The sequence below is a fragment of the Pocillopora verrucosa genome, chromosome 14, assembly GCF_036669915.1.
Source record: "Pocillopora verrucosa isolate sample1 chromosome 14, ASM3666991v2, whole genome shotgun sequence".
NCBI classification, from domain to species: domain Eukaryota; kingdom Metazoa; phylum Cnidaria; class Anthozoa; order Scleractinia; family Pocilloporidae; genus Pocillopora; species Pocillopora verrucosa.
Window position 1 is genome coordinate 17,630,100 of NC_089325.1, and position 13,731 is coordinate 17,643,830.

At 39.6% G+C, this 13,731-nt stretch overlaps 1 protein-coding gene across 1 annotated transcript; it reads left to right on the forward strand.

The window, feature by feature from the left end:
* The first annotated feature begins 898 nt into the window (after positions 1-898).
* LOC131783887 (uncharacterized) lies at positions 899-2,715 on the forward strand. The gene has a single exon (XM_066161148.1). The coding sequence runs from the start codon at positions 921-923 to the stop codon at positions 1,953-1,955; it is 1,035 nt and encodes a 344-aa protein (XP_066017245.1). The 5' UTR covers positions 899-920; the 3' UTR covers positions 1,956-2,715.
* The last annotated feature ends 11,016 nt before the right edge of the window (positions 2,716-13,731 follow it).

Consider the following 13,731-nt stretch of genomic DNA (forward strand, 5'->3'; position numbering starts at 1 on the left):
AAAACCACGAAGGATCCTCGAAAAGTATGGAGGCAAACGTAGCAGTCGAGCTTTTTTCAAGCGCCCCGAAAAGTGGAGTGATTTACTCGACTTATGTGGGAGATGACGACAGCGTCACAGAAAACCATCTCAAAACGCTGGTTAACTACGACATTGATAAATGGAGTGATGTGAATCATGCAAGTCGTACACTGGGAACGAGATTATACATGGCTAAAGGAAAGATTAAAGGGTTGACTCCTAACGTGATATCCTACATCCAAAAGAGCTTCACCTACTGTGTTAACCAAAACAAGGGCCAGCCATCCTCATTACTCGAAGGGCTCACCTCTATCGTACCACACGCGTTTGGCAAACACGATAACTGCAGCAATTCCTGGTGTGGATACAAAAAAGACCCTGAAGGCTACAAGCACGGAAGTCTTCCAGGAGGCAAGGACCTGACGGGCGAAGATTTACGTGCAACCTTGGAAGAAGCTATTCGACCATTTCTTTCTCATGACTCCGTGAAAAAGCTGGCCCCAGCGGGCTCATCACAGAGAAATGAAAGTGTAAACAGTTCCATTGGCTCGAAAGCGCCGAAAATAAGACATTATGGAGGCTCGCAAAGCAGCGACTTTAGAACCGCTGCAGGAATAGCTCAGTTTAACAAAGGGAACAGATATCTGACATTAGCCACGGAAAAAATGGGTCTGGCACAGACGCATATCACAGAACAGAACACCGACAAAATTGACAAGAAAAGGAAAAGGGATGGCGAGCGAAAGTCAACAAAAGAGTTCAAAAAAGCGAGAAGAAACTCTCGAAAGAAAAAGAATCAAAAGACCAATTCTGCTGAGAAACGCAAGTCAGCAACGTACGAGACAGGGATCGGCTGGCAACAGAGCGACAAAGAGAAAGCCGCCATCACGAATGCAACCATGAACGATCTAAAGGCATGTCTGACAAAGGAGGAGTTTAATGATTATACCGATGATCTCCCAAAATCCAACGAAGGGAACAGCCAGGAAGTCTCCGAGTTACCTGTAATCCAACAACGTTCACGTTTTCTTCATTTGGCCCTCGACATAGAAACAACAGGTCTAGACCGGAAATCGGATATTCTGCAGATTTCATGCATTCCACCAAATGCTGAAACCAAATCATTTTCGGTAAACCTTTTTCCAGAAAATCGAATTATTGGCCAGTCAGCGACGCAAGTCCACGGTATAAGTGTAGAGTTTTGTAAGGGCAGAAAAACATTATTGAGAAGAGGGAAAGAACTGGAGGCCGTATCGCAAACTCAGGGTCTCAGTGATTTTTGCAGTTTCCTAAAACAGCAGTCCCGTTCCTTCCAAGTTGTCCTTATTGCACACAATGGTGAAAAGTTTGACTTCCCAGTTCTGATCAATGCTCTGAGAAGGAACAATCTCCTTGAATTGTTCCTGGCTACTGGTGTTGTCCTTGTGGACTCTCTAAAGATTGTTTCGACAGAAATGAAGCAGAAAGGTAGCCCTTTGTATTCCTGCAAGAGCAAATCTTTGTCCGACGTTTACGAAGTTTTACTGAAAGAAAAGTTTGATGCACATGATGCACAAGAAGATGCTACCGCCTTGTCGCGTATTTTATTTCAGTCCCCTCTGCAAGTATCTGTTGAAAGAATTCAGACGCACGCAGTTCCTGCAGAACTGTTCGTAAAAAAAATGAACTCAGCACAAGAGGCAAAATCCCGAAAGTCCACGCTGCATCGCCTCCCGGTCTCCGAAGGAATGAAGGAGAAAATGGGAAAGGCCGGGCTTGACTACGAAACAATGCAGGGTGTTTACAAGAAAGGTGGAACGAAAGCTCTGTTAGCGGTGCTAGCTCTTCCAGAGTCCTTTGAGCAAATTCAAGAAAAGCGGAGTAAGCCAAGGGTGACGAAAAACCTAAACATACTCACAGCAGTGGTTAACTATTTTGTACGAATGCAATCTTAGATTAAGGTTTTCATTGATGAATGATATCGATGTTTTCATTTACCGGCGGGAATGTCTTGGTGATTATGATTTAAAAGCAAGAAAAAGAAAGCTCGTCAAAGTTTGTTACAGACAACTTACAGGATAATACTGTCGCAAATGCCGAACCAAACCCCCTTGTTGTATATTTTTTATTTTGCTAAGATTATGTTGGCTATTAGTATTTTTTTTCTAAGGAGACATTAGATAATTATAGTTTTGTTTAGAGATGTAATATCTCAGTGGTGAATGTTATTATCATTAGTTGGCAGCAATGCCTCTCCTTGCAGTTTCAGGTGATCGATGTAAAAATTAGAAAAAAAGAAAGAATATCAGAGTTTGTTCAGAAAATTGTTTATTGACTTTTATCTTCCCGATTCACGTTTGTTAAAGTTATAATATTTATTTAAGAATAATCGCTTATATAAATACATATATGATTCTGTATATTATAATTGTTAAACAATAATACTTGGTAATTAAATGAACATTTCAGATAAGACATGTAATACAAATTTAAATAAAAGGAAACGCGACTATGCCACGGTGAGAAAATAAATAAACAAAATATATGGCTTTTTTTCCTCGTCTGTCCTCGTCTGTGAATGATTTTCTAGCTCCGAGACAACTGTTAATTGTTTTCACGAGCTCCGTGGAGCTTTCTTTGCGAGTGCTCGGTCAGTTGGTTTTTCTGCAGAGCAACAGTTTTCCGTTTCCTCGTCAGAGATACCCTCGGCATTGCTGCATTACAGCATAATTGCGTGACAAATGCCTTTAAAAATCAGCTCATTAAAATTTCAGTTTATATTAACATGTTTCGGAAAAAATCTCCGAATGCAGTCGAACTTTCTAATTGATGCAAATTCATTTTTTGCTGAAGTTGTGCACGCGGATATGAGAATTTAAAACAATGCCTGTGAATAATGAGGTCGCTCACTTGTAAACACGATATGGGGGATAACAAATTAGTACTTTTGAGGCCCAATTTTATTAACTTCCACATTTTCAATAACCTTGAAAACTGCAGGCCGTATACAATGAAAATACAACTTAGCAATGACGATTTTTTAAAAAAATCTATCGAGCAGTTTTTAAAATATTACAATATTTGTTGGCATAGACCAAATTATACGCAAAAATGACAACAAGAGCATCTGAATGCAAAGGCATCAAACCCTTTTTTCTCACAATCGGTAAGAGCAATCTCGCCAACTTTTTACATACAATTTGAAGTGGAATAAAGCAACTACGTGGTATAGCGGCATTCCCAAGGCGCATCGTTTTCTTTAGATATCACCAAATTATCTCGACAACAATGTTTTTACTGTATTTTTAACCCTCAAAACTTCATCCTCAAAATTTTCAAAAATGCTCTCATTGAATTTGTTCAAACTTGGCCAACATCTAGGCAATAACAAGAGATAAAAGCTCCAGTGAGCGATTTACGAAAAAACCTCATGGTACTGAGAAATACGAACGAAAGCAAAAACTGTCATGACGTCATTACCTTGCTATGGAAACTCCGATGTCAACATAACACCAATCACAACAAACTTTCATCTTTTTGTAATACAGCTGTGGTAATTGTTTTACCATAACGTTGCTCGTGGCGTCGTAGTTAATTTTCAAACTTGAACAGTATGACTTTTGAAAAATCCAGTCGAGCCACCTTAATGCAACCTAGATCGTATACTAAGACTTATGGAGACAGCCTTTGCTTTTCATGCGCCAAGAGAATAGAACTTAATACCTTAAGAAATTAAGAAGTCCAACACCATCTCAATTTTTAAAAGAGCACTTGAGACATTCCTCTTTAGTAAATATATTAATAACAGACCATTATTTTTATAGATTTATATATATCGCTTTGGATTTAATATAATTTTTTAATCATTGTGAATTTTAGCTATGTTTGAGTATCATGTAATAAGATATGGCTGGCTTTAGTCTTGTTTTTCTTTTTTAATCAGTACGAATTTTAGCGATGTTTAAGTATCCATTAGTAGGATATGGTTTTAAATTTGCAAATTTTTGCTAATAGTGTATGATTTTGTATGATTGTAAAGCGCCTTGAGCAGAGGATACAAGCGCTATATAAATAAAGTTGTTATTATTATTACAACACATACTGCATTAGCAATCCCTTAGGAATTAGTGACAATATAACACTTATGTCAGACATAACACATATAAGAATGGCAATTTCAGATTTAAGACTGACAATAATTGATGAAATCTCAAGCGCACAACTTCAAAGGTTATGACAGGTACTTCATTCTAGAAGAACTCTACAAACAACACGTTACCAACCTACAGCAAATCGTCAATGTAGCCAAGATACTCTGTTTGGAATTGCCCAATGTCAAGTTCATCGACTCCATGAATTTTTTTCCCATGGCTTTGTCAAACTTTCCAAAAACATTTGGGATTGATGAACTAAAGAAATAGTTTTTTCCCCATTTCTTTAATACTCAACAAAATCAAATCTATGTTGGGTATATGCCTGACAAATCTTACTACGACCCTGATGGTATGTCCACAGCATGCAAAGATGAATTCCATAAATGGTATGACGAAAAAGTATCTGAAAGATACATTTTCAATTTCCAACGTGAACTGTTGACTTATTGTCAATCCGATGTAAGACTCCTCAAACAAGGCTGCATGAAATTTCAAGCACAGTTCAAGGATATTGTCGAATTTAATCCCATGAAAGAATGCATCACGAGAGCCTTTCAATACAAAATCTTAAATCATATTCTCTACACCAATAAAATCCTATATAAAATGAATTTGGTTCCTTCTCCGATGTGTACCTTTTGTGGAGATCACGAAGAAACTCTTGAGCATCTTCTAATCAGCTGTACCTACACTAAAAACTTTTGGCTTTTGGTTATTTCTTGGTTAAATACTTACAATATGAAAATTGATAAGCTTGATGAGGTAACAATCCTCTTTGGTATTTCCGATAATATCCCTGGGAATTGTTTGTTAAATCACATAATCATTCTTGGAAAATATACCATTTATTCATGTCGTTGTAAAAATATCAAGCCGTCTGTATCCTTACTGAAGGCTAAAACATCTGAAACTCGGAAATTTGAATTTTTGATTGCAAAAAAGAATAAAAAAGAATCTATTCATTATAAAAAATGGGTAAACATGTTATTGTAACTCAATAGATGAGTATCGGGTATTAACAGTTATAGACGCAGTTGTATATACAGTCGTTCTACCAAAAAAGGAATTTGATGTAGAAGTTTTTGTACAAATTAGGTTTATATTATTATATAACCACAACATAAATTAAATCTAGCCGACTGTGAATGTAATGTAATTTAATCCCATGAAAGAATGCATCACCATCGCTTCTGCCTGCAATGTAGCATACCGAAGAAATGGATGCCTGAAAACAAAATTGCCATTGAGCCGGTACGTGGATGTCGTCCCCAACACACCCAATCTCATGCTGCTCTAACATGGCTCTACTGGGAAGAAGAAAAACTCCCCAAATGTGACCTCCTGCCTCGAATTGCCCATGCCAGAAACAAAGGTGAATGAAGGTTGGTGAATGGAAAACAAACATTTCTCATGGATGGGTACGACGCCCAAACAAAGACCATCTATGAATTCCAAGGGTGTTTCTACCATGGGTGTCTGGGCATGACAGCGTCCGAGTCAGACGTGCCCAAGAAAGTTCCGTAGCTGATGTGGAGTGATATATAGTTTTCGGTCATTTTCTTTTTATCGCTGAGGTCAATAAACGTAAAAACTGAGTCAGCAGTACCTCGAGCATAGAAGTAGGGATAGTGAATCAGCATCACCAGCGGATAAAAAGACAAGGAACTGCTTTAGTGAAGACGAAGAAGCGGAAGAAGCCAACATGTCCGACAGCGAACATATCAAGCAAATATTAGAAAGACTGAACAAACTAGACACGCTCGAGACTCTTTCCACAAAGACTTGAAAACCTGGAAGCTCACGTTAACGATTTAGACGTCAAATAAGACACACTGGAAGCAAAAAGCCAAAACCAGGACAAATCCATAGGCGAGTTGAAGGCAAGTGCAAACTTCTTTAATCAAAAGTTTGAAGAGAACAAGGATCTGCTCACTGCGGATACCATGGAAGCAATCAAGAATCAACAGCTAAAAATCAACAAACTGAACAAGGAGCTGCTATACATGGAAGCTTACTCAAGAAGAGAAAATTTAATTATCACTGGAATTCCTGAGTCTCGAGAAGATACCGGTGTGGAAGACACTGCCAAGGTGTTAGTAGATTTTATGGCGAACGAACTTAATGTTTCAAACGCCGCTGATATTGATTTTCAACGAGTTCATCGCCTGGGCAAGCCAAAGGATAAAGGCCCGAGAGCTATTATCGCTCGTTTTCTGAAGTATCCTGACAAGGAGAGAATCTTATCGCTGGGGAAGCATCTGCGCGACAAGGATATTCATATGTTCTCAGATTACCCTGAAGAAATTCAACGATTGAGGAAACGACAACTTAAGAAGCTCAAAGACACAAAACACACTGGAGAAAGGGTTGCCTTTAGCAAAAGCAAGCCAGATTTGCTATACATCGATGGATTTCTTGTCCCTGAATAAACGGGAACTAACTGAATTTTGACTCAGGCTGTAAGCCTATATGACTTGGTAGAACTATCTTAGATTAAATTGAATTGCAGCCATAAAGCGTAACATCTCACTTCGACCTCTTAGCTTTTCTTCAGAGGCTGCAGGGGCTTTATATGGACGGTGTATCTTTCACTCACTGTTGTGAAAGGTTACACAACAGGTAAGCTTTTTCCTTTTTTTTTTTTTCTCACTATGTTGTTATCTTTATTTTTATTGTTATTATTATTATTATTCTTTTTGTTACTATTATTATTTTCCTCTAATTTAAAAATCAAAATTCTTTTTAGTTTTACTTTAATTTGCATAGGCTGCAAATATTTGTCGTATGGAAATTTTTGCATCTTCTCTTCATATTTACGCTTAAAACTTAAGGTGCTGGGAAACACTGTAAGCTTAATTACATGGCTATTGTTTTCTTTTCAGCTGGGATTAGTTTTGTTGCTGGGCTATTTGATGCTTGTAAACATTTACACACCAAACAAAATTCATGAACAAGAAGCCTTTTTTAAAAAGATTGAAAGCCAGCTGGATAGATTCGATTTTGATCCGAAGTGTAAAACCATCATAGGTGGCAATATCAACATTTTCTTTGATATTTTGGATAGTCTTGGTGGTAATCCAAAGATTAAACAAAAAAGCATGGATATTGTCAAAGACATCATGTTAGCCAATGAGTTAACCGATGTTTGGAGAATGTGTCTCCCAGGAAAAAAGCGGTTCACATGGAGACAACCTAACTGTACCATTCAGCATAGGTTGGACTTTTGGTTAATAAGCAATTCGTGTCAAGAGGATATTTCTTCTACCGACATTGTTCCTGCAATTAAAACAGACCATTCAGCTATCACCTTGATCTTTAAAAAGGTTGCTGATCACAAACCAGGCCCTTCTTATTGGAAGTTTAATTCAAGTCTTGTTGATGATTCTAAATACATTGATTTCATTAAGAGCTCATACCCAATGTAGTTAGTGGAGTACAAAGATATAACTAGCAAACGCCTTCTCTGGGACATTATCAAATACAGGATACGTAAGGAAACAATTTCATTTAGCAAGTGGAAGGCAAAAGAGCGACGCGATGAGTTATTGGCATTGGAAAGAGATGTCAAAAGATGGCAGGATTTGTGTGATGAGTCACCCACATTGGAAAATTTAACTGGTCTGGAGGAAACACGCATTAGATACGAATCTGCATACAATTACGTGACACAAGGCGCTATTATTAGATCGCATGCCCGATGGTTCGAAAAAGGGGAAAAAAGTAATAGCTATTTGCTAAGACTTGAAAACCAAAATAATAGCTCTTCCTGTATTAGAAAGTTAAAACTCGATGACGAAAAGGTAACTACTGACCCGGTAGAAATCCTAGGTGAGATCAAATCTTTTTACTCAACCCTGTATCAAAGTCATGGGTCTAACAACGAAAGCGACGTATCGGTTAGATTCTTAGAAAACCCTTCTTTTCCCAACTTGGATGAGGACAAAAAAGAATTATGCAAAGGGAGACTAACTTACAATGAATGCTACCGCTCTCTCCTTACCTTTCAGACCGGGAAAGCCCCTGGCAATGATGGACTGTCCGTAGAGTTCTATAAAGTCTTTGGCCACTCTTCGGAAACCTTGTTGTTGATTGTCTCAATGAGGCTTATGATTACGGGGAACTTTCTACGTCTCAGAAAATGGCCATGATTAAATTGATAGAAAAGAAAGGTAAAGATAAAATGCATATAAAAAACTGGAGGCCAATCTCTCTTCTGAACGGTGATGCCAAGATTGCTTCCAAAGCTCTTGCCAAAAGGTTAGAAACTGTGTTGCCCCTCATCATACACAAAAATCAATGCGTCTATGTCAAGGGCTGTTCAATCTTTGATTGTACCAGAATTATAGATGATATAATGTTTTACACCAAAGAGAATAATTTATCTAGGTTGTTACTGGCTATTGATTTTGAAAAGGCATTTGATTCTCTGGATTGGACTTTCTTAAATAAGGCACTGTCAGCTTTTAACTTCGGTCAATCATTTATAAAATGGGTCAATATGTTCTATGGCAATATCCAAAGCTGCGTCATGAACAATGGCTTTTCCTCCGCTCACTTTGATGTAAAACGTGGGGTAAGACAGGGTGATCCACTATCCCCGTATCTCTATCATTGCTCTAGAAACGCTTGCTATATACATTAGAGGCAGTGATGAGATTAAGGGCATCAATATTCGGAATGAACATGAGATTAAATTAATTGCATTTGCCGATATGACTACTTTTCTGAAAGACTACCAGTCTGCTGAAAAACTCCTACACGTACTAAATGACTTTGGCCGATGCTCGGGTCTGAAGCTTAATGAAAGCAAGTTGGAAGCTTGTTACCTGGGTACTTCCTCACCAGCTGATTTTCATTTGAACGTGGACATCAAGAGTTGCATTGAGATCTTAGGTATCTTTTTTTTTCATATAATAAAATAGATGCAGCTAAATTGAACTTTGAATCAATTTGGAATTCTTTGAAAAAGAAACTCAATTTATGGAAATGGAGGAATTTAACGGTTTTAGGCAGGGTTCAAATTGTCAAAACTTTTGCAATTAATTACCATGTATGCATAATGCGGGTAAAACGTGTATGTGATCGCTCTACACTCTTTCTCCTCTACTTCGCTCTGTACTGGACCAACCAACCATTTCTGAACGGAAGACATTACAGACGAATCTACAAACTGGCCTACAAAATGCGACTCAACTCTGAATATTCTGCCTCCTAGAAGGGATTTTCTCTATCCACTGTTGCATTTCCGTTCGACCCACAAAGCTGCCGGAATCTTGCTTCACAATACATCTAATTACTCCAACAAAGATGTTTTGTTCACAACGAGCATTTCACATTGCTGGATGAATTGCTACACAATCACTGGTTCGTTTCTGCACAGGAATTTATCAAAGCGGCGCAGGATGAAAAGACACAAAAGACCATGCTTTTATTATCCCAACAGCTCCGCCGCTTTCAACATGGAACTAATTGGCAATCTGACATTTAAGCTCAGTCCCGGGCCCTCTGTGAATAGAACAATACCGGTCATTGTTTCATCGCAAGCCAAACGCAGCCATGCATTACGGCCAGCCACTGTGTTGTACAACGCCACCCTTGGCTCCAAAAATTGCTGTCCCAGAGGAGTGAATTGGCACAATCTTATCAGCATAAGATGCTCAAAGCAAAAACTGCAGAATGGATTCGTACCCATTGACTTCTGTTTGTTGAACACCAGATCAATCAATAAGAAGGAACTTGCGATCAAAGATTAAGCAGTCAAAAATAACGTAGACTTTTTCGCATTGACTGAGACATGGCTGAGTAATAATGAAAACTATAATTTTTCCATCGCCGAAGTTTGCCCCACTGGATACCAGTTTTACCACGTTCCTCGGAAAAACGCACGAAGGGGAGGAGTTGGCCTCCTAATAAAGAAACACATGAAGGTTACGAAACAAACCCAAAGAAATTTCAAGTCCTTCGAATACCTGGACATCGTAACGACATGCTCCACTGGGTCTACAAGGATTGTTACCATCTATAGACCACCTCCACCTAAGGCAAATCAACTAAATAGTGCTCTATCCTTTGAAGAATTCTGCATTCTCGCAGAACAGTTAGTTGTGTCCCCTGGTAACCTTCTCATAGTGGGTGACTTCAACTATCACGTGGATAATATCAGCAATCTGGATACTGTCAAATTTAACATCTTAGAATCATTCGGTCTAGTCCAACATGTAAATGGACCCACCCATAAGAAGGGCCACACCTTAGACCTGATTATAACTAGAGCCGAGGACGAACTGGTAAATAGCACTGAAATACGGGATCCCATGCTGTCCGATCACTCTGCTGTACACTGCAAGCTTCGCCTACAGAAACCACCCCTGGAACAAAAGGAAATTAGTTATCGTAAACTGCGCTCGGTAAATATGAGCAGTTTTAATGATGACCTAAAGCAGTCCAACCTTCTGTCAACTAGCACCCTTGATCTTATGGGTCTCATAGAAAAATACGAAAACACACTGACAGAAACACTTGAAAGGCATGCCCCTTTAAAACAACGCGTGATAACTCTCCGCCCATCAGCACCATGGTACCACGAGGGTATTAGTGATGCTAAGAGAAAACGCCGGAAGCTGGAGCGCCGTTGGCGATCGTCAAGACTGTGCGTCGACAGACCAATATATGTCAGCCAGTGCCGGGTTGTGAATAAAATGCTTAAGGATGCAAAGGCTTCATACTACTCATCTATTATTTCAGAGAATGCATCAGATCCAAAAGTTCTTTTCAACGCAGTCGACAAGCTATTACACCGCAAAGTAGAGAGACGCTATCTGACCCTCGACGATTGAGCTTACGAACAATTTTGCCGACTTTTTTGACAAGAAGATAGCGACAATAAGAACAGAGCTATCCAATGAAGCGACTTCTAATACCCAGTCCTGCGAAGCAAACAAACAGCCTTGTCATGCCGAATTCAAAGAGTTTAGAGTGATGTCAGAGAGAGAGATTGAAGGTTTTGTAGACACTATTGGTAAAAAATCTTGTGATCTTGATCCTATACCGGCATCTATTCTAAAGGAATGTAAATCAGCCCTTCTACCTGTCTTAACCAACATCGTGAACATGTCGCTCCAATCAGCATCAATGCCCGCTGCACTGAAAGAAGCAGTGATCAAACCGAAGTTGAAGAAGAACAACCTGGACTCCGAGGATTATTCAAATTTTAGACCTATCTCAAATCTGAAGGTTATGTCAAAAATAATTGAAAAGGCAGTTTCTTGTCAATTGAGTGATCACCTATGTGATAATGATCTAGAGGAATCTTTTCAGTCTGCGTATAAGCGTTTTCACAGCACAGAGACTGCACTCTTGAGGGTGCAAAATGACATTCTCTTCGAAATAGACAATCAAAAATGTGTTTTCATGTTACTGTTAGACATGTCTGCGGCGTTTGATACAGTCGACCATGATCTACTACTGGAAAGAATGGCAAAACGCTATGGAGTAAAAGGAAATGTGCTAAAATGGTTTTGATCATATCTCCAAGACTGAAAACAGTTTGTGATAATTGATGGAAACAAGTCAAAGATGAAAGAACTTCGGTACGGTGTCCCCCAGGGATCAGTACTAGGTCCGGTTCTATACTTATTACACACTTCACCCATTGGGGACATCATTAGACGGCACAGACTTAATTACCATCTCTACGCCGACGACACCCAGCTCTATCTCTCTTTCAAGCCCACCCCCGCCGAACTACCCAGCTCTATAGCAAAAATAGAGGCATGTGTTTCTGAGATAGACTCGTGGATGGTGTGCAATAAACTGAAACTAAACAGAGGAAAGACGGAGCTATTGATCTTGAGCGCACAACACTGTCCACCCCCATCAATAGAGTATGTTGATGTGTCTGGTGAGCGGATCGAGCCATCTCCCTCTGCAAGGAACATTGGAGTTATCTTTGATGAGCACATGTCACTAGATAAGCATGTTACCAGTACCTGCAAAGCCTGTTTCTTCCATCTTAGAAACATTAGCAAGATAAGAGCCTGCTTATCTCTAGCAGATACTGAAAACTAGTTCATGCGTTCATTACATCTAAGCTAGATAACACCAACTCGCTACTATATAGATTACCCAAATTCCTGATAGATCGTCTGCAATGAACATGTGGATGTTCCTAATGACACTGATGCACTTAAGTTTTTAGATCTGCTTGAGTCTCTCGGTTTGGAGCAGCATGTGACAGAGGCAACGCACATACGTGGTCACACCCTGGATCTTGTTATAACAAGAAAGATTGAGGATATTCTGGCGAGTCCACCACGCGCCTGTCGCTATTTCTCCGATCATGCAGCTGTACACTGTCATGTTGCCATAAGTAAGCCTTCATTTCAGACTAGGATAACAAAGTTTAGGAAAACTAAATCCTTGGACTCTGAGAGCCTATCGAACGATGTAGTACTTACTGGGCTATGTGATCGAGGTAATAGCGATCCCATCACCCCACTGGACTTGGATGTACTTGTAGAGGATTACACGACCACACTCTCTCAAGTTCTTGATCGTCACGCACCTTTAAAAACCAAAACAGTGCGTGGACAAAAGACACTTTGAGTCACGCGTCACGCAATTGTACGCGTAGGTTTTGGAGTGATCAGATTTCACTTTTTTGATTGACAGTTACTCTTATTTTGTAATTCGCACGCGGTCAGGTTTTCGAGGTAGTTGTCGGAGTCGTCGCTAGAGTCGAGATGAAAATGTAAAACTAAAGAAACCGTAAAATAAAACCGTGAGTTTTCTAAACCAAAATACCGTTTGTTGTCTTCACAACAGTGCGGGCTAGGCCCAAGGTACCCTGGTATACCAGTGAGATAGCCGAGGCAAAAAGGCGATGCCGGAAAGCAGAACGGAGATGGAGAAGAACACGATCACAGGAAGATTTGTTGGCATTCAAGAAACTCAAGAACCACGTTACTTATTTAAGTACACAGGCTAAGCGTGCTTTCTACTCAGACTTTGTGAACGACAATAGGGAAAACCAAGGAAAGCTATTCAGGGCCACTCGATCATTGTTACTTCCTAGGAATGAGTTGTGTTTTCCAGAATACATGGACAACTCAATCTTAGCCAACAATATCGGGCGGTTTTTCGACCATAAGATTGCAAAGATTCGGGCAGAGCTTGATGCGTGTACTCTTCATCCTGGGGCGGTGGCTGAGGATAAAGTGTTTACAGGCGATAGGAAACTTGATCATTTCAATACGTATTCTGTGGAAGATATAAGGAAGCTGGTCAGTAGATCATCGAAGAAAAGCTGTCAACTTGATCCTATGCCGAGCAATTTAGTAGTCGGCATGTCCGATATGCTTCTCCCCATCATCACTAATGTCGTGAATTCTTCACTTTCCTTGGGACACTTTCCATCTGATTGGAAAACGGCCCTTGTGGATCCAAGACTGAAGAAGACCAAGCAAGGGACTTCCTTATCCAATTTAAGACCTGTGAGTAATCTGCAATACCTCTCTAAACTGGTTGAAAGTGCAGTTTATGATCAGACAACCGATCACATTACTCAGTCGGGTTTGTA

What these genes read in the sequence shown, in the direction of transcription:
- LOC131783887 (XM_066161148.1), top strand. Translation starts at nt 921, where the DNA reads ATGAACGATCTAAAGGCATGTCTGACAAAGGAGGAGTTTAATGATTAT.